Here is a 21,048-nt window from a genome sequence, read left to right on the forward strand (position 1 = left end):
TTACATTGTACCTGGCACAGGGCCTAGCATGTACTGAATCAACCTATACCTAGCACTGCCCAGCATGTACTAAATACGTCAAGAAAGTTCTCTTTGAACTGAGCTCCCACCTGTGTAATACAGATCTTGAGTATATCAGCATGCCCACAAACTACGTAGACAAGCTGACATGTATTTATAGTGTGGCCTTTGCACACAGCTGACATGTACTTATAGTGTGGCCTTTGCACACAGCTGACATGTACTTATAGTGTGGCCTTTGCACACAGCTGACATGTACTTGGTAGCCTGGCCTTTGCTCACCTTTTTGTTTTCACATGTTTATTGCATGGGTCTATGGTTTGATATCTGACTTCTGAGTCTAAATGTAAAGTTAACATATACACTAGTTAAGCTGTTGATGCAGATATTTTAAAAATCTATTATGCAATGCAGTGGTAAAAATCTTAACTAATGGAAACTCCTCACTGTACCTCCAGGTTAAACATTTACTGAGCAGGTTTGCATGTAGACATTTGTATCAGAGGTTGAAAGAAAAAGTGTTTTAATACAAATAACTGCTGTAGGGACATTTGCATCAGAGGTTGAAAGAAATGGTATTTTAATACAAATAACTGCTATAGGAAAAGGAGGAGCTTGAGTCACTTTGTTGTTTGTTATATCTGCTTAATAGGGGGTATGCAGATCTTACATCGCTTTAATAAAACCCAAAAGACTTCATTCTAGATGACTACATAATAGAAGCTTTTAGGCTGTGATAGTTATACAGGTTGCTATGGTCAAGTAGCTAATTGTGTTTTATAGAGACAGTTCACTCATCTGTCTTTCTGCTACTGTATATTTAGATTTATAGTAAAACATATATAATACCACAGATGAAATGCCAGTAACATTTGCAGTTCCACATTACTCCCTCACAATAGCCTGAAATAACCAACTCCAGAGGCAGTGCCATTGGCCAGCTCTTGGGAGCTTTGCTAGCCTTCATGATCAGGCTGGTAGTGATCCAGATCTTGTCCCACTCTGTCCAGTACCAAAGAATAGTTCTGAAATAGAGCTGGGACGTGATTGTTTCCTGGATACGTGAGAAAGGATTATGGATTAAGTATTGTTTCAGTTCTAAAACATAAACCCACAGTTTTTATTTGTGTATCCTTTATACTAAACACCATCTTCTATTATTGCCAAAGAGACACAGATCCAGACTTACTTTTTTTTTTTAAAGCATAAATATGGCAAGTGGTAGGCATTTAGTAAATAGTAAGTCTCAAATGTTTTGGTTGAATTCCTTTATTGTTAAGAGTTTTGTGCCTAGGTTCATAAGGTGTCTCTTACTCTCCTACCTCTACTTAATCTCTCTCCAGCCATGCATTGTTTCTCAATAAGTCTTCAACCTGCTCCTTTTGGACACAGGTGATAAGCACTGCCCTCCTCTGTTAGTGCAAGTGTAGGATTTCTTTCTTGTTCTATTTCTTAGAAAAATAGGGTTAATGATTGTGATGATCTGTGTTTCTTCATTGCCTTCATTCTTAAAAGGAACTTCTTTCTTACTCTTGTTCTAGTTATACTATGGTGTAGCAAACATTCAGCTTTAGAAGCTGTAATTTTGATATTTTCCCAAAGCTATTAATGAAATAGAGCATTTTAATTATGAATGGAATGTACACTTTTTATGTGTATTATTTTTAATAGTGAATTTAGAATGTTGTACATTTTAGTACTTTCTAGATTAGTGATGGATAACATACATTTGTGTTGTATCTGTACAATATAATTTTAGTGATTTTTTTTTTTTAATCCTACCAGCTTTATAAACTTTACTTAGAAATCTTGTAAGGATTATGGAGATATATATATTTATTTATTTCAGTGCCAGAGTACTTCCCTGACATGCACAGGGCCTGGATCAGTCTCCATTACCATTCCTCAAAAGAGAAGAAGAAAGAAACTTCACTAACCACTAATACATATATAACTGAATACATAATTAATACATTGATAATTGAATGTTTAATTCAGGTTTAATTCAGTAGCTCTGTATTAACAGATGGTTAACCATGTCTATTAGGAACAAGAATTTGTTCAGAAGCAACAGCAAGAGTTAGATGGCTCTCTGAAAAAGATTATCCAGCAGCAGAAGGCAGAGTTGGCCAATATTGAGAGAGAGTGCCTGAATAACAAGCAGCAGCTCATGAGAGGTATGTGAGAGCCCACAGTGTGTGCACACAAGACAGTGCCATGAGAGGTGTGTGAGAGCCCACGGTGTGTGCACACAAGACAGTGCCTCAGAAACACTGCAAAGGCTTGAGTACTTTGCCTTTGCTGGGGTGGCAAAGGGAAAGATAAAGTTATACGTAAGAAGTTCTCACGAAATATAGTAGAATTGTCTGTGAAGGGATTCTTAACATGGCCTGGGATGGAGCTCAGTGGAAGCATATGGACTTAGTGTATACATGGTGCCCTGGACTTAAGGGCCTGGCTCATCTCAGCACTTCAGAAACAAACAAACAAACAAAAAGCAAACAACCCAACAAAAATATTTTCTTCTGGACAATGCTAGAAATCTATTTGAATAATTTTATATACTCACTATGCCCTGTAATTACTGATAATAGGATGGAATTTTAAGTCCTTATTCCTCCTAACAGATTAGTTTTATTTCTTTTTAAAGTGGGATTTTGGCATTCTTGGTAGGACATTCTTAGTTTAGGACATTAAAACAAAATGAAAAGTGTTAATAAATGCTGTTTTATATTGGTAATATTTTCTTTATACCTTAGAATATTAATTTGTGTGTATAAGTTAGTGTATATAAAATACTTTAAATACTAAAATGAAGATCATTGGACTGGACATAGTTAAAAGAACCAAGTGACATTTTGAAAACTACTTTCTTGTAGCTCGAGAAGCTGCGATTTGGGAGCTTGAAGAACGACATTTGCAAGAAAAGCACCAGCTGCTTAAACAGCAGCTTAAAGATCAGTATTTCATGCAGAGACATCAGCTGCTTAAACGCCATGAGAAGGTGGATGAAAGGGAACTTCCTTTGCTTCTCCAAAGTTATTTCATTGTGAAGTTTGATTTCCTAGAGAATGGATTCTTGGCTTTATTCTTTTACCCTAAATTTCATTGAGGTTTGAGTAATTGATTATGCTTTATTTTGATAGCGTTTTTGATGATTATATAATGGTTTAAAGACCTTATAAATTGTAATCTTTATTGTGTATCTCTCTCCCTGATTCCAGTTGTGATTCAAGTATATTAATAACATGTTATCTTAGTTAGAGTTTTACTGCTGTGAACAGACACCATGACCAGGCAACTCTTATAAAGAACAGCATTTAATTTGGACTGGCTTTCAAGTTCAGAGGTTAGAGTTCTACCTCTTGTTCCAGAGGCAGCTAGGAGAAGACTGACTTCCAGGCAGCTCAGATGAGGGTCTTAAAGCCCACACCCACAGTGATACACTTCTTCCAACAAGGCCACACCTACTCTAACAACCTCCTAATAGTGCCACTCCTTGGGCCAAGTATATTCAAACCACCACACATGTCTCCTGAAATTGGGAACAAGTTTTGCTGTAACACTGCTGTCGACTAATAACTTTTCTTATAGGTTATTTTTGCCTAGTATTTTGAGAGGAGGAGGGTGGCAGTAATAAATGCTGTCTGAGAACATGCTTGTGAGTTCTAGAGTTATCGCTGCATAGTTTACATCTGTTTAAACCCTTCTCAGGAAACAGAACAAATGCAGCGTTACAATCAACGACTTATTGAAGAATTGAAAAACAGACAGACTCAGGAACGAGCAAGACTGCCCAAGATTCAAAGAAGTGAAGCCAAGACACGAATGGCCATGTTTAAAAAAAGTTTGAGGATTAACTCAACAGCCACACCAGACCAGGACCGTGAAAAAATTAAACAGGTATTTAAACAGCTGGTTTTCTTTTTCAGTGTTTAATACATTCGAATGACCATTAAAAGTACCTCATAATTGGGTTTAGACATTTAGTCTCACTATGGGATTGTTATTTTAACTTTCTGGGATGGGGCAGGGTATATGTTATGTACCAATTAGTCTTCCCTATTTGGAACCATAGAGGACAAAGCGTGTTCTCTCATGACAGATCTTAGAGCATGGGAATGAGATAACTTGGACAGCTTTTGCCATCAGAAACATGTCTGCCCTGTGACACTTGTACAGCACAGATGACCTGCTGCTGCCTGAAGTCATTAAGCTGTTGGAACACAGCGGCTTGAAATCAGAAGGCTGTCCCTCTCCCTGTACCTATCATACAGGCTACAGGCTTGAGCTACAGGGTAGTGCACAGCTTCTGTGTTCTGATTTCAGGCTTTGTTAAATTCTTTAAATTGCTGCCCTGGAGTATGTAGAGATTACACTGCTTCCTAACTAAATTATTGCTTTTGTTTTTCTTATTTATAGTTTGCTGCACAAGAAGAAAAGAGACAGAAAAATGAGAGAATGGCTCAGCATCAGAAACACGAGAGCCAGATGCGGGATCTTCAGCTGCAGTGTGAAGCCAACGTCCGAGAGCTGCACCAGCTGCAGGTTAGCTTCAGGAGCCTGCTAGTGTGGAGAAAAGAACTAAAGTTTGAACATGTTGCTTATGAAAGGATGAGAATCGAAAGCTTGTGTTGCCCGCATAGACCCACAAGAAGAGCTGTTGCAATGGTGTAGACCCTTGATGTTATTTCATATAACTGAGATGAATGTAAACAATGAAGCTACGTTAAAACCCGAGAGATACTCTTGGAAAGTATTGTTAAATATGCCTTCTAGTATTAAGTGATGGCATGTTTTATTTTAAGATTGAATTTATTTTTTTCTCATTTAAAAGGATACAGCTTTTTTTTTTTTGTTTTGTTTTGTGTTTTGATTTGAAAAAAGGTAAACATTTGGAAATCTTTGTTCAGTAGTAACATACTGGTTTAGACTTAGGACTACTTTTGGAATTCATGTTGAGTGCATACATAGTCCATGTAGTGAGTGCCCAGAATGCCTACACTTTTGAAGAAACAGAGGTGATTTTGATACTCTTTATATTGGTTAATTTACTGGAGTAGAATACTTACCAATTCCAAATCTTTTACCAACTAGAAAAGGAAAGGCCTAAAGTATTTCTATTTAAGTCCTTTTTATATGTTGTGTTAACAGCTTTGTATGATATTTAGTATTTTTGCAAGAAGATATAAAAGTTTTAGAAACAATGAAGGTATTTATATACTTATAAAACAGACTGTCACAACTTTTGGCACTTAGTTTTTAAAGGAGAATTTGAACTTCTATAATAGCATGATGTTAAGCAAATAATTTACTACTTTGAAAGAAAATTGTATCTGTTAAAAAGTGCTCCCAGCACTTGGGAGGCAGGGGCAGAGGGGCACAGGGGCACAGGGGCACAGGGGCACAGGGGCACAGGGGCACAGGGGCACAGAGGCACAGAGGCACAGAGGCAGAGGCAGGCTACACAGAGAAACCCTTTCTCAGGGAGAAAAAGTTGCTTCATTGATCTGAAAAAAAAATTTAATACTAACTTTATTTTCAGAATGAAAAATGCCACCTGTTGGTTGAACATGAGACTCAGAAACTGAAGGAGTTAGATGAGGAGCATAGCCAGGAGCTGAAGGAGTGGAGAGAGAAGCTGAGACCCAGGAAAAAGGTAACTTCAAAAGTGGTACTTAACACTGCTGTGTGGTCCATGCATCACCCGTCCATTACTGGTTCTTTGTATCAGGTACAGTGGCAAGGATGGATACAGAGAAGAAAAGACAGCATCACTGTTCCCAAAGTTCAGGCTCTCATGAGCAATGAGTGCAAGTTGGGATCATTGCTGAGGGGTGGGTTAAAACGGTGCAGGGGAGCAGAGCTTGTGAGCACAGGATGGGTGCTGACATTTGTGAGGAGGCTGAAGAGGTAGAAGCTGGGTGACGTATGAAGCATGAGTGAGAACTTGTGAGGCAGGTGAGGTGGATAGGCTGGAAAGGAATGGGATGAGTAGAGAAAATAGAACAAGCAAAAACACTATTACAGTGGAAAATTACAAATAGTTCTCCTTGCAGGCAGTATAGGGTCTAGGGCATTAGAGAGGAGAAAGCAGAGACCACAGCCTGCAGGTGTTAGCTGGAGCCACAGTAACATGGTCCTTGAACTAAATTTAAGATAGGAGACAGAAGAATGGCTTGTTTCCCCTTTTTCTCTATCTCCCTTGTTTGTAATGCTTCCACTGCTTGGCTAACCACTGTGCCTCTCTTTGTGCCATCAGCCTTACTCTTCTTGTGGGCTTCCAGCCTAGTGTACATCTTGGAGACCCCTCACCCATGGAAATGTGCGCTTAGCTTTATTGGGTGCCAGAGATTTTCTAGAGGTATCAGGAGACATTTTTTTTTTTTCCCCGAGACAGGGTTTCTCTGTGTAGCCCTGGCTGTCCTGGAACTCACTCTGTAGACCAGGCTGGCCTTGAACTCAGAAATCCGCCTTCCTCTGCCTCCCAAGTGCTGGGATTAAAGGCGTGCGCCACCACTGCCCGGCAGGAGACATCTTTAAATTTTTAAAAATTAATATGAGTTGATCAAGGGCATAAAATCACAAAGGCATGTAGATAGAGCTTCTCACTGAAATTCTGAGTAATTTTGACATTTAATATTTATTTGTAGGCTCAATTTTCCCTGTTTGTATGAAGATGATATTGTCTCCTAATCAAGGTTATTAAGAAAGTTACGGGCTGGGGATGTGGCTCAGTTGGGGGTGCTTCCTGTCATGTTGTGCAGTGTTCTAGCATGTACCACTTGGTAAATAGAGGCAAGAGGAGGAGAAGTTCAAGGTCATCTTTAGTTACACGATGAATTCAAGGTTAGCCTGTGCTTCATAAAACCCAGTCTCAAAAAGAAGATGGGAAACCAGTTGAAGGAATGATGTGTGTATAGCAGTGTCTCAGGACTCGAGGCCACTGGTGCTTATATTGCCATGATTGTTCATTGGTGCTATTATTATTACTGTTTTGAGCCAGGGTTTGCTTGTGTCCCATGCTAGTCTCAGACATTCATTTCCCCTGCCTTAGATTCAGCAGTACTGAGATGCAGGCGTGCCCACTGCACCCAGCCCACTGGTTTTAGTTATCAGCGTGAACTTTGCCCTCTCACTTCGTTGTCTTCTAGGTGCCCTGTCTTCCCTGTCTCTTCCCACTGTGTGTGAGGTCCTTATCATTTGATTCCCACCTCAGCTTTCTGTGTCCTGGCTTATTTATTTAGTTTTTTGTATTACATTGTTTGCCATTCTTTGCCGCCAGATCTGTTTCTCTACTATATTCCATGAGAATATAAGCCCCTTTGAAAGAGTTTATCTCTGTTCATTGAGCTGACACTTGCTTTTAGAGTTCTTGGCACATTCTGAGTGTTCACCTGTTGAAGCTGATAGAAGAATGCAAACTCAGCAGACATCAGATTGAGCTCAGTATCCATCTCACCTATCCTCCCTCCTGTAGCCTTACCAACAGGAAATGTGTTTTCCACGTTGTCTCCCATAAGTGACATCCAAATTAGAAACCTGGCTCACACAGGTTAGAAATCTGTGGCACTCAGCATTCAGCAAGATGTTAACTGTGACTCCTTTCCAGTCTGTGCTCTCTGTTGTGTTGTTGCATTTGGTCACCCATGTCCTCATGGCTTCTGCCCATAGTTCCTCTCCTTATTCATGCTCTGCCTCTTCTGGGGAACCTTCTCGTACTTTGTTTCAACATAAATAATAGCATAATAGCACTTTTCTTTCCTTTTTTGGGTTTTTTTTTTTTTTGGTTTTTCGAGACAGAGTTTCTCTGTGTAGCCCTGGCTGTCCTGGAACTCACTCTATAGACCACGCTGGCCTCAAACTCAGAAATCCGCCTGCCTCTGCCTCCCAAGTGCTGGGATCAAAGGAGTGCGCCACCACTGCCCGGCAGCACTTTTCTTTAAATGACTTACTTGCAGTCACTGATAACTGTTCATTTAGTTCACTATAACAAAATACTATAAGATGAAGGTTTGAGAAGTCCATGTCTGGAATTCTGGCATGGCCATGTTTTGGTGGAGGCTACTTTCTTCAGAGAAGAGCTCTCTACTTGCCCCTTAAAAGAATAGTAATCCTGTTTGGAGGGCTCTGCTTTTGTGACCTAATCACCACTCAAAACTCTGTGTACTGTGGGAATGTAAGATGAATATAGTTTAGATCTTAGGCTTATGCAGCTTGTAGTTCGGTGTGGAAGAAAGACATGCATGTCAGTAACTGACACAAAAAGCAGGTAACACTAAAAGGTGTCACAGGCTGCAAGCTTACATCTGACGCTCACAGGGCCAACAAGATAAGCTAGATAGGGCCTCTCCTGTAGCAGAGAACAGATCTGAATCTTGAACCTGGGGCTGCTGCAAATTATGTGGTCTTAAGTATTGAATAAAATGTTTGGGACTAGAGGTTTTTGTTTCTGTTTTCATTTTTTGGTTATTTTAAGATTAAAAAGTTATGCATATGCATTCACAGCTGGGTGTAGGTTTGTGTATGTGGGTGCAGGAGCCTATGGAGACCATCAGATCTCTGGAGTTGGAGTTACAGGCAGTTGTGAGACACCCAGTGTAGGTAGTAGAAACTGAACTGGTTCATGCAAGAGTCACTGAGCCATCTTTCCAGACCCTGGGCAATGGTTTAATCTTGGTTGTCAGAATAAATTCTAGGTACGATGTAAATAGTGCATAATTTTTTGTCTTTCCCCTCTTAAGACACTGGAAGAAGAGTTTGCCAGGAAACTGCAGGAGCAGGAAGTATTCTTTAAAATGACTGGGGAGTCTGAATGTCTTAATCCATCAGCGCAGAGCCGGATCTCCAAATTCTACCCTATTCCCACCTTACACTCCACTGGGTCGTAGCAGCAGCAGCGTCCTCATCTGGGTTTGGCTTCTAAGTACACCATTGTGTTCTCTTCGTCTTCCACAGTGTGTGTGACTGACGACAAAGACATCACCTGTCCATCTTCTTGGTGGTTTTTAAAATTTCTTTCTTGGATTTTATTGTTAAACAAAGATGAAGGGCAACCGAACTAAGATAGATGCTAGGCCATGTTGGCAACATAGCATCTCGCAGTAATTCCCTAAGGTGATTTCGTATATTGACCTTAAATAGTGTGTTCTTTAGACACTGTTATTGAAAACTGCCAGAGACATAATGTTTAAAGTTATTTGGTAAATATATCTGTTACATCACTTAGTATTAATAAATACTGTTTTACCTGATTTCTCAATGATGCTAAATTCTATAGATAGGATTCTGCTGTAGAATTGGAATAATTTTCTTTTGGTAAACCAACTCTTATTTTAAAAAAGCCATGAGTTACAGAGTACTTTATTGATTCAGTACATAGATATATTTTTATCACTAACCAGGATCAAATCTTTAAAAGAGAAAAGTTATTTCAGTAATTTGTCACAAACATTAGCCTGTGTCAGTAGGAGCTAATTATTAAGGTGCTAATTTTATTAAGATAGTGCCTAAAACACTAAATTTTAAACATATGTAAAATGGGGTTTTCCCTTTGGTCAATAGGAACAAAGTACCCCTCTCACTGAACATCACAGTTATAAAAACGTGTTTATATTACCATTCAATAGAAAATTACATCCTAAAACAAATGTTGTACAAGTTGGGAAGATGGAAGAACTAGCTTTAAAATGTGAGTTGGTTGTGCTCTCCCCTCTTCTCTCTGAGGGAGAACCTACAGTTCAGCGTGTTCTGCCACCATGAGAACTTAGGTGGCTCTGCCCTGAGCTACAGTCACAGCTACCATTCTGAAGCTAGTCTTAGAGGAGTGCTTGGCCACAACGGAGCTCCATTCATATCAGGCACACACCCAGAGTGACACTGGGTTGTTTCCAATGGGGTTATTCAAGTGCATTTTGGTTTTATTTTGTTCTATGTTTAAATTAATTACTTTGAGTCGGAAAAGCCTGAAGTCTCTGTCATGTGGTTGTCGGTCCATGTGATTATCATGAAGTGTTCACTCTTAGTTCCTTTTGAAGTTCAGAATCTTAGCCACATGTCCGGTCAGCAGTGTTAAAAACAGCACATTTGTGAATGATGCTCGCTGCCTGCCATTGGCAACGTGTTCTAAGAGTGCTGGGTACCAAATTGTTACCAGTATTTATTATATTTTGAGGTTGGTGAAAAGTAGAAGTCTCAGTGTAATGTGGGAACAACAGCTCATGTAAGAAACTGTAGATGTCTGTAGTGCTTTCTTGCAGTTCATTTGAAACCTTGGATGCTGAGTTTTACCTGGTTTAGATGGTTTAAAAATGCATGTGTAATTTTAATTTTATAATTATTTTGACAAGCATAATTATTCTGGACAACCTTGTAGGTAGCCTTAACTTTCAGCCAACTTTGTTTTTTATATAAATATATATATACATATATATATATATAAAATGTATGGTTGTAAATTCATACACTTATCACATGAATGTGTTACTATATACAGAACTCTTAATGCTTTATTTTCAGATGCTGGGTTGAAAACTGTTTGAAAGCCTTTAAATATATATCTTTATAAAGTAATATTCAGGATGATGATGGAAATTGTTTATATTGTTATGATAAAAGATGGTGTTATGTTGCTCAGTGTATTTAATGATTTATTTGAAGAGGGAGAGGGGAGGAAGGCTCTCATACCACTTTCTCCTTTGAATTTTTACAAATCAATTCTGTAGTCAGTGGATTTTCTTTTCAGTTTCATTCAGGTAATTCAGACATGATTTGATCTGAATATCTGCCCCTCCTGTTCTTTGACATTTAGAGCATTGTATCTGGGAGGGAGGGTAAAAGGTGTCTCCCTGAAGCCTGCCGGCTAGATTCCCTGCTCCTGCTTGGAGTTCTCTTTCAAGCATGGCTGCCTTCCTGTGTGTGCAGGGACTGTTATTGGAGCACACTCACCTCAGCACTTCAGGTTATGCATAGGAAGTGTTTTGTAACAGAACAAACCTGCCTACTCCTTCTAAGGCCTTACACCAAGTAGATAATAGTGATTGTTCTTTCCTGTGTGAAGTATAGGTGGGGAGGGGCTGAGGGGCAGAGGCATCCATTCACACAGTGAGTCCATTCCTGACTAGGTCACTCGGTTGCTATGGCAGAATGTGCCATGCAGTGCATAAAGGAAGTTGTCAACAGTCACCTCCCCATTCCCTGCATGCTATGGACACGCCACACCTCCTCCCCACCTCTGCAGGTCCAGCTCCTAGAGCCCTAGTACAGGGCTTCTTCCTTAACCTGTTGAGGCTCAGCTGTGGGCCGCTGGCTGAATCAGCTGTTTGAGGTGGAGTCATATTAAGCTCTTTCTTACTTTTTCTGTGCGTCAGGAGGACACTTGGAGTGTTTTTAGGTTGCTGAGAATATTGGAAGCTTCTCCCATGACAGGACACGGCAAGTTGTAACTAAGTAGGAAGCAGAACCAGAGCTACCTCTACGCAGTGTTTTCTGAAGCACACGCTCTCAGGCATAGGAGACCCTCATGGAGGCTCTCTGATTTCTTGAGCATCAGCAAGTCTCAGAAGTGATTGTTTTTTGTACTCTTCCAGGTCCCTCATCCCTTCATACTCTCCCCCATTCTACACTGTGCTTATTAAATGACAAAGACTCTTCTAAGCCAAACTTGGCCAAATTAATAGCTAGAAACATTGCAGAATGAAACATCTAGAGCTGCAGTGGAAGAAGAGAGCGTCAGCTCTCTGAGAGCCTTCTGGTCCTCTCTGGGAGATAATCGTGTAGGGCGCGGGGTGGTTATTTTTAATGCTTCTCTTAAGTCAGAGGCAACAGTTGATGTGTCTGCTGTACTGTTCTTTGGCTGACATGGTTTTAATAATGCTTTAAAATTTCTGCTACAAAGCTTGGAGTAGAGTGTTTTGCCAGTTTCAAATGTTGGCTGCAGCTTAAAAAAATATGATTCTTTGCAGTATCATAAGTTCACAAGCTAAGTTTTCAAAGAGAATTTTGTTTCACATTATGCTTCTTGCCTATTTGGGATCAGAAACATGCCTTTTCAATCATGGGATTGTCAAACAATAAAGCTATTTCTTACTCTATTTTTGGGAATCTTTTTTTTTTTTAAATTAAAAATCTTAAAAATGAGATGGTTCTGACTGGGACTCTTTGCAGCTTTTTTTTTTTTTTTTTTTTTTTTCACTTTTGATTCTAGTTATATTTTTAAACTTTTCTTCTTCCCAGTCTTCTGACCTTCCATGCTTATCATTGATCTTAGCTATCTGTGATAGATATTCTCATATTCACATTCTCCCTCCCTCTCTCCCTCCTTCCCTCCCTCCCTCCCTCCCTCTCTCCCTGTCTCTCTCTCTGTCTCATTACTGACAAATGTAGCTCTTTCCTTGCTGGTAAGTACCTTCCAACATGTAAACTCCTCCTTTGGGTGATGTTTAAAATGTTTATGTTGATATATAGGTGTGTATGTGCTTTTATTTCCTTTTCTTCTTCCTGGGATAGATTATTTGCTTCAAATTGATGAAAAATCATATGCTAAAACCCCCTCTTGTTATTGTCATTGACATGTGCAGCCCCACTCAGTAGACGTCTTGCTGGGTGCAGCTTGGCTGGAGGGAGCTACTGATGTCATTTCTAATCTCAGAGTGTTCTGTGCTGTTGAGCTCACTCCCGATCACTCCCCACTCTCCCAGTGAAACAAAAGAAGCTCAGATCCACTGATCTCCAGCTGAAGACATGGCTCATATCTGTCACCTTCTTTTTGGATTTTGTCTGGAGAGGGTAGCACGGTTGGACTCGCCTCCCATTTCTTCTGGGTGTACAACTCTATGAAGACTTTTAGATGATGCCTTTGTAACATTTCCTAGGCCTGATTAATCAAGATAGGGATCATTAATAAGTAATATTGAGCTCCAGAGTAAAAAAAAAAACAAAAAAAAAACAAAAAAAAAAACAAAAAAAAAAAACAACAACAGGGTTTCCATTATGAAATTGATAAATTCTTTAAAAATTAAAAGATGCCTTGGATTTATTATTAAACGCAGTGGGTTCTTTGCCCTGTGGTTGGTAAAGCATGTTACCTAGAATTGTGAAGTCCAGATTTGCAAATATTCTTACATTGGTTCCCTTGGGCAGCCATCGGGATATAGCAGCCAAAAGACCATGCAGCACTCTATTGCTTGGCGCATGCACTGGTGGTACTCGAAGCTGCTTGTGGGACTGGATCTAAACTGTGTTTCCTCTAGGATGATATGTAAGGAACTCAGGAGAGAGCAGGGAAGTAAATGGAATCTTGGAAGAGCAGAGGTGTGAAAGTGGGTTTGCTTAGTCTATGCTTAGTTATTCATTGAGAGTCACAGCTTGTAACAAATGCCAAGTGCAGACTCTTCTGGCTATACATGTACCTTTTCCTTAGCAGACAGACATCTTCATCTGCATACTTGGCTTCTAGTTACATATTAATTGCAAAGAGGCTTGCTAAATTGTTGTATATGTGTTTAGATTTCAAGGAACTTAGAGAAAACAAGGTGCTTTGTCTGGTGTGGAGTTAATAGCTTTTAAAAGTCTGCTTTTAGAGATCTCAGCGATCAAGTGCTGAAGGCTGGGTCTGAACTGCAACCAGCCATCCCTTCCGTTTGTGATAAACAGTCTATGTGACCCAGATTCTTTTTTTTAAACTAACTTCCTCACATGGTTAAACATACATTAAAAAAGAAAAAAAATTTTAATTGAAAATTTTACACTTGAAATGAAATGATTTTTCATCTTACAGATTACATACAAATATTTTTAGTGAAAAGTGCTTACAGACCAACTGTACCCAGTCTTTTATGCCATTTCCTAAGTGCAGAATGGGGGCCTGGAAGCCATGTTTCCCCAGCATCAGGAATTCTATATCTCCCCTTTTCTCCCTCCCTTGCCCACTGCCCCTCTTGTTCTGACTGCTATGGTCTAGTGTGGTGTCATAATCGTTACTTCTGGCGTACCTGTGGCCACAGGCCATAGCCCTGACCAGTCAAGCTTTGTAAGCCAGTAGGAAGGTGATTGGCATCTGTATCGTGGTAACTGTCTGAAATGTCACCACCTCCTCTGAAGAAGTGAACTTCTGAGTTTCTTAAGTTGCAAGAGTCACTTCTGTGACTGGACAATGCAGAGTGAACAAGGGAGGAAAGAGCTGACAGCAACCTTTGTAACATAACCCATCACATGTCACCTACAAAGGCCCCCATTCCCATTTTCCATTTTCTGGGCTCCAAGATGCGCCAGCCAACAGTTACGTAACTGGCTTCTGAGGCCTGGCAGAGGCCTGAGCTAGAGAAGCCAGGGTGCTCAGATCTATGTAGCAGAGAAGTTAAGTCTCATATTAAACGTTGCAGCTATTCCAAAGGCCCGCTCAACCAATGCAGCTGTTTCAGATTGTGTGTCTTTGAATTTTCTGTATGTATATATTTTGTTCAGACTAAGACAAGTGTTGCTAGGTGACGTGGTCTCAGCAGGATGGGGACCCTTGGACATAGGCACCCAAGAACTGGTCCAGGAACTTGGTGGCCCTGCCAAGTGTAGCTTATGGCTTGGCAGCGATACTTCTCTTCCTCCTCCCACTGTAGATCTGGTCACCTGAAAGTTCAAAGATGAGTAGGTGTTAAATACCTCGTGGCCTATGTTTTTAATAGGACCAGTGGTAGCGACAGTGATTGCTAAAAGTTGGCTTTAAAGATTAATCCTTTGCAAAACTATTTTATTTTTCCCTTCGAGTTATCTCCCTATTTTGTTACGGAGTTCTCTCTCACTCTGCAGCCACTCTGATCTTCCCTTTTCCCCAGCTGTGCAACACCATTTTCTGTATTGGTTTTTGCTTGACTTTCTCAGGCTAGCCCAGAATCAAATGACCTCTTCCCTACTGAACCCCAGAACCTCAAGTCACACACCGGTGCTTACCTTTGTCTCCTTTCTCTCCTTTGTTCCCTCGGGGGCCAGGTGGCCCAGGAGGACCTCGTGGTCCAGCAGGGCCCCTGTCACCTAGAAGGACAGAGAGAGGACACCAGCGTCAGAGTACAGAGTCAAGAGGCGTGGCACAGTGTGGCAAGGCGAAAGTACTCCTCAGTAAGAGGTAGCTAACAACTGATCCTGTGATCTCTAATGTCACTCACCTTTGGGTCCTGGGGTTCCCACATCTCCCTTCTGCCCAGGTGGTCCTGGGATAGTACCATATGCTGCAAGGAAGGAAAGAGTCTAGCCTTAGACTAGAGTTTGCCTGAGGCTTGGGAGGTCAAAGGTTTGTTCAGAGCAACACAGATAGTGGTGGCATCTGGACTTGTACGTGGAACCAGAACTAGGCTTCACTGGTGTTGGCATCTCAGCTACAGAGAGATTATCAAGTTGGTATTTGTATGTCAGGTCCCACGAGAGACTAAGCAGCAGCCCAGTGCTGGGAAAGCAATGGAGATAAGCTTACTTCGGAAGAAGTCCATGAGGTCTTGTGTCACGTTGCTGTAGGCAGAGAAGACCCTGCTGATGCCAGGCGGGCCTTGGGGCCCTGGTGGGCCCTGGACAGTGTAGGCCATCCCTTGTAGCAAACCCTGACCTGCAGAATACGGGGGTGTCAGTGTAGGAAGCAAGGTACCGCTCCACTATTGTTAGCAGAAGGGCAGTATCCTCAGACTGCCTCACTCAAAGCAGCTAAACCTGATAAAACCGCCCTGAGGGCGAAGCTGTGCAGCTTCTCTGTTCATCAGACTGGTCTGACCTGTTGTGATAGTCCTCAGGGACATTGTACTATGTGATATGCTGAGAGCTAAAGGGAGAGAGGACCTCTTGGCTAAACACTTCCACAAAGCCCTGTCAGAAAGCCGCTCCTGTCAGACTTGATCTGAGCAAAGTACCACGCCCTTTGCTATGTGCCCTGTTCTCCACTGCTCAGGTGTCAGCACTGGGGGATCCCTTGCACTGAGATGGTGTAGAATTAGATTGGGGTCTCCTCTCTTTCAGTTCCCGCCCATCTGATTCCAGAGCTGCTATCAACAGTCTAAGTACATAACAAGTGAGGGCCAGTCTGTAAAGCCTAGATGCTGAGGTGCACACATGCCCCTCCCCCTCTGAGGTCCACAGGTTCCGACTTACGCTGCATGCTCTCCGACACCCGCAATGCCAGCGTGTTGTAATCTAAGTCTCCAGTGAAGCCAGCCCGGACCGATTCACCATTGGGGCCATATATACCACCACCTGCAGCTGCCCCATAGCCTCCGCCTGGGCCGATGTCAGTACCGTAGGGGCCCCCATCTCCTGCACCATAGGCTCCACCTTCGCCTATGGAGCCTCCATTGGTTCCCCCTATGCCCATGGAAGAGCTGTAGGAAGTCCCCCTTCTGGCTGAGGAGCTGCTGCCCCAGTTGTAGTTCTCCCGTAAGTGACCGTCTCCAGGTGGTCCCTGTGGCCCCGGAGGGCCTGGAGGGCCAACGATGAAGCTGCGGACATCAGGACCTGTGGGGTAGAGAGATGCATTAACCTAGATTGTGGTGGACAAAAGAGTTGAGAGCTAGGGTCTCTGGAGTTTTAACACCCATTGGAGTGAACTTGGAGGCCCTTGTGCGTGTACAGAAGGATGCTGGTGAGCAAAGAAACTGGTTTGTCGGGATTGCTGACCATCTTGTGCCTGCTGCATAGGAGTCGTGAAGGTCTCGGGGTAGAGCACAGGAGACCGACATCAGGATACCTACTTGTGAGGTAGCTAATTAGCTCGCTGCGGAAATTGTCGCTGTTTTCAGCTGCGTAGGCGGACAGAGCTGCTGAGACACCTGGGGGCCCTCGAGGGCCTGGCGGGCCTGGTGGGCCTGGAGGGCCTGGGATGGAGGACAGCCCTGCAGCTGTGTGAGGGGAGGGAAAGTGAGGTCAGGATACTGGGTAGCAAAAGCTAGATTCTCAGCCTGGCCTTGGCCTACTGTGCGCCTCCCATGGGTTAAGGGATGGGGGATGGATGATGGAGTAGAGGAGAGTGGGTGAGGCCTAGGTGGTCCCATTCAGGCGTCATCTTGGAATGGCACCTTCCAAGGGATGATTCCACCCCTCATCCCACGTCCTGTGTCCTCCTAGACCTTCATAGCCAGGCTTTAGAACGTAATGCCAGGTAATACATTATGTCCTTGTTAAGTGACTCATCACATGGCACATGAGCTCTGCAAAGGCTACAGTTAGGAGCTTTGTGTCTTCCCATTTCTTCCTGTCAAGGCTCATGGCTTCTCACAGCCATGTGGCCCTGTCCAGGGCCCCAGGGCCCTCCTGGTGCATGCTCCATTGGGGAGTGACACATTGATTCAGTTTTCCATGGCAGCCCTAGAGAGGACTGGGGATGCCCTCAAAGTCAGGCTAAAGCCCCCGGCCCTCTCGTCCGCTCTCTAGTGTCCTACTGTGCAAGTATGAGGAGAGGTCCTCCACACTGATGCTGGACCATGCACTGCCTGGTATCCCGGGCGGTCCTGGGGGCCCTGGAGGTCCAATGATGTCTCTGTAGTCAGACCCTGGGGACATCAGTGGCAGTAAGTAGTCAGTCACAACCTGAGCTAAGGTTTCGGTTTCCATCCCAAATCTTTTGATGAATGTTCCTGCTTGGCCTTACCTCGGAGCATGGTCAGTAGCTCCTCATAGGATGTTCCTGGCAGGCCAGGGGGTCCTGGTGGGCCAGGATGCCCAAAGCTGATCCCAGAACCTAGGGAACAAGGTCCCAAGTGGTTGGAGACTCAAGTGGGACAGGGTTGGTCAGAGAGGAGGGTAGATAGCAATTTGGATAAAGTGGGGTCTGAGGAAGGGAAGGAACGGTGGTAGGAAGGAAGATAGAAAGGAGTGTGATGCAGAAGTAGTGTGGGCAGTGGCACCCGATGGGGAGAGCACTGAGTCTGCTGCCGGCTGCACGCTTGCCCGTTCGCGCATGCGCATACCCGTGTGCTCCTCTGGGCTGCTTTTGCTGCGCTCTCAGGCACGCTCTTTCTCTGAGTGGCTCTGGAGACTGCTGCCTCTGCAGAGGTCAGCACAGCTGATGGGCATGGATAGGGGTGGCCAGTGGGGCCATCTCAGTGGGGTTGGATGCTCTCGTCCTTACTCCATGCCCTCCTGATCACTCACTTGACATATAGTTGAGAATATGTCTGCTCAGTTCTCCATAGTCCAAAGACAGGAGGGACCCATCTCCACTGACACCTGGTGGCCCTGGAGGACCAGGAGGACCCACCAGGTGCTGACGTAAGTACTGCCACACATCGTTCCCTGGAAAGGAGAAGATGCCTTATGGATCAGCCTAGAAGCCCAGTTGGTTCTACCTGCCCAGCCTGGTTCCCAGTAACAGCTGGGAATTTCTGGTTCTTGGTGGGCACGCACTGGTCAGGGAAGTCAGCCTGCCTCTAGGGGCCTGTAGTGGAGGAAGCTGGGAGATCGCCTCTCTCATTTTCGATGCATTTGTGACTCAGCACACAAGGCAGAACAGTGAGTGAGCGGCTCCTTGTCTCAGAGAACGTCCTCTTGCTTGCCACTCTTACAAAGCTGGCCCAGGGACAGGTGCCCTCCAAGTGAGGACGGCAGAGAGCAGAAAGCCCTACTCTTTGCTCACTGTGGGATACTCACGTCGCAGCATGGCCAAGATATCTTCTGAGGAGGAGGCAGAGGACAAGCCAACACCATAGCCTGATGCTGTGGGAGGAAGATCTTGGCTGACCCCCTTGGTCTTGGAGCAGATTCTCTGCATCCAGACTTAGAAGGTCAAGTCAGCTAGTCAGCTGACTTGAAATGAACAAATGGAGTATTTCAGGCTAGTCAGAAGGTCAGAACAGACCAGAAATAGATGTTGGCTTTTCATATGGAGCGCCATGTTCTAGAATGTGCTTTAGCCTGACTCCTGGTGGACACCACCAAGCTGAGGGTCCCTTTTGTGAACAGAGATGGGCCCATACTTGGGCCCATCAAATGCTTGGCATGCCTGCCCTTATCATATCTCCATTCCCAGTCTGACCCAGGGTCTGCTGAGGCTGGGCACTGTGGCCTAGCCATGAGTCAAAGGTTATATATTCAGAAGGGTGGAACAAACTGTGAATTAAGTGATGAGCTTTGGGGCATCCATTAAGGACAACAGAGCACAAGAAGTGTCACAGACTTACACCGCAAGTAGCTCACGACCTGGCTTGCCAGCTGGGAGTAGTCGAAAGTCTCTCCTGTGATGGTGATGATGGGCCCTGGGGGACCTGGTGGGCCCGGGGGACCCTGAACTCCTGAGAGATAAGTCCTGATGTTGTCATCTGCCAACAAGGGATGAAGTGGTCAAGCCTGCTGCCGAGAGCATCTGACTTCCCTATGATCACAGCAGGAGGAGGAAGAGCCTGCCCTGGTCCACATAGTACTTGAGCCTAGGAACTGTGCTATCCGTGAGGGTATGGACTGACAGGGCTCCAATGAGCCTTCCAACACATTTGAAGATGTGTCTGTGTGCATATATGTGCTCATATTATGTGCATATGACTTCCAGGTAGGATGAAGAAGAGGCATATGTATGGACAGGCATGTTGGTCAGCTCTGACTGCAGGCCAGGCTTCATGGGTGGAAGGAAGCCTTCACATAGATGACGACCACCCCAACATTCCTTTTCCATCTCCCTCAACCTCCTTTCCAAGGTGTGGGGTGGCCAAGCACTCACTTTGCATGTACTCTGCGATGTAGCGTTGGATATCCTGTCCAGAGCTGCTGAGAGAGCCCGGAGGCCCAGGAGGCCCTGGAGGGCCAGGTGGACCCTGCATGTATGTAGTGCTTGACGATGCCCCTGGAGAGAAGAGAAAGTGTCCTGACTTGGCTCCTTCACTCTAGGGCAGCCCAGGGCTTTGTGTCCCTACCTGCTCTGAGGCTCTGTCCTTAAAGGGACTAGGACAGTGGCAAGCAGAAGGGGGACATCTGCAAGGAGACGGAGCTGAGTGCTGGCTAGGCCAGATGTCCTGCCCCCCCACCTCAGCCTCCCTTCTCTCAGGACCCTGGAGCTCCCAGTTCCTGCTCCATTCTCTTCTTTGGTCCCCAAGCACAACTGGCTGACATTGGATTTGCCTTTCCATCCCCACAAGTTTGTGGCTTCCTTAAAGGTAGCTCTTAAGAACCCTATGAGGAGCTATGGAGTTAACATGCAAATCAGAGCTTAGGGGAGACAGGAAGGATCTCCATCAGGCTCCCTCCGAGGATGGGAGAGGAACTTTGGTTCTTACCATGAGAAAGACCACCAGAGATGCCAGGAGTGCCTGGGACGCCAGGATCACCTGCAATCCAAAGTGAGAAACCCTGTGTTTCATGTATCTCTTTCTCCGGGCAGCTCCCGGGTGAAATTCAGCACCCTTAGTGGGTGCAGTCATTCCATGTCTACAGTCTTGCTTGCAAAGATAACATATCTTTCTTTGGAGAGGCTTCTTAAGATCTAGAATTGCTGGGCCTGCATCCCTCTTTGAGCAGACACCACACACACACACACACACACACACACACACACACACACTTGCATACACATGCACACATACACACTTGCACACACACACACACACACTTGCATACACATGCACACATACACACTTGCACACACACACACACACACACACTTGCATACACATGCACACATACACACTTGCACACACACACACACACACACTTGCATACACATGCACACATACACACTTGCACACACACACACACACACACACACACACACACACACACACTGAGGCTTGTACACATACTTAGCTATCCAAAGTCACTCTTTGCTCTACATGTGTGAACCAAATGCACTTTGAACAAGCCAATCTTACTACCTCACCCCTTACCCCAAGTTGTGTTTGAAGTCCCCTGATGTCCCCTGAGTCCTGGAGGGCCTTGCACAAGGACAACTACCAGTAGTTACTATCATTTCCACTGGCCACTGTGAGAGGGCATGGGGGCTCCAAACAGAACCCAAGGCATCTCATTTCACACAGTCAAGTGGACACTGTTGGCAGAGTCCCTGACCACTCTGCC

At 44.0% G+C, this 21,048-nt stretch overlaps 2 protein-coding genes across 3 annotated transcripts in view; one reads left to right on the top strand and one right to left on the bottom strand.

Annotated features, from left to right (window-relative positions):
- Window positions 1-12,113, top strand: part of Slk (STE20 like kinase) — a 54,128-nt gene extending 42,015 nt beyond the window's left edge. For both annotated transcript variants that reach the window (XM_034496967.2, XM_034496969.2), the window contains 6 exons: window positions 2,069-2,198; window positions 2,901-3,025; window positions 3,736-3,924; window positions 4,444-4,569; window positions 5,567-5,680; window positions 8,766-12,113. In XM_034496967.2, coding sequence (XP_034352858.1) covers window positions 2,069-2,198; window positions 2,901-3,025; window positions 3,736-3,924; window positions 4,444-4,569; window positions 5,567-5,680; window positions 8,766-8,912 — 831 coding nt within the window. In that variant the 3' untranslated portion in view covers window positions 8,913-12,113. The remainder of the gene's footprint in view (window positions 1-2,068; window positions 2,199-2,900; window positions 3,026-3,735; window positions 3,925-4,443; window positions 4,570-5,566; window positions 5,681-8,765) is intronic.
- A 1,618-nt stretch (window positions 12,114-13,731) lies between these two features.
- Col17a1 (collagen type XVII alpha 1 chain) overlaps window positions 13,732-21,048 on the bottom strand; it is a 47,266-nt gene continuing 39,949 nt past the window's right edge. Inside the window, exons 42-54 of the mRNA XM_034509395.2 lie at window positions 20,253-20,303; window positions 19,700-19,822; window positions 19,167-19,304; window positions 18,637-18,702; window positions 18,142-18,282; window positions 17,639-17,728; window positions 17,430-17,540; window positions 16,743-16,889; window positions 16,147-16,506; window positions 15,482-15,610; window positions 15,177-15,239; window positions 14,965-15,045; window positions 13,732-14,643 (exon numbers count right to left, since the gene is read on the bottom strand). Of these exons, the coding sequence (XP_034365286.1) occupies window positions 14,591-14,643; window positions 14,965-15,045; window positions 15,177-15,239; window positions 15,482-15,610; window positions 16,147-16,506; window positions 16,743-16,889; window positions 17,430-17,540; window positions 17,639-17,728; window positions 18,142-18,282; window positions 18,637-18,702; window positions 19,167-19,304; window positions 19,700-19,822; window positions 20,253-20,303 (1,553 nt within the window). The 3' untranslated portion in view covers window positions 13,732-14,590. The remainder of the gene's footprint in view (window positions 14,644-14,964; window positions 15,046-15,176; window positions 15,240-15,481; window positions 15,611-16,146; window positions 16,507-16,742; window positions 16,890-17,429; window positions 17,541-17,638; window positions 17,729-18,141; window positions 18,283-18,636; window positions 18,703-19,166; window positions 19,305-19,699; window positions 19,823-20,252; window positions 20,304-21,048) is intronic.

This window comes from Arvicanthis niloticus, chromosome 1 (genome assembly GCF_011762505.2).
Source record: "Arvicanthis niloticus isolate mArvNil1 chromosome 1, mArvNil1.pat.X, whole genome shotgun sequence".
NCBI lineage: Eukaryota > Metazoa > Chordata > Mammalia > Rodentia > Muridae > Arvicanthis > Arvicanthis niloticus.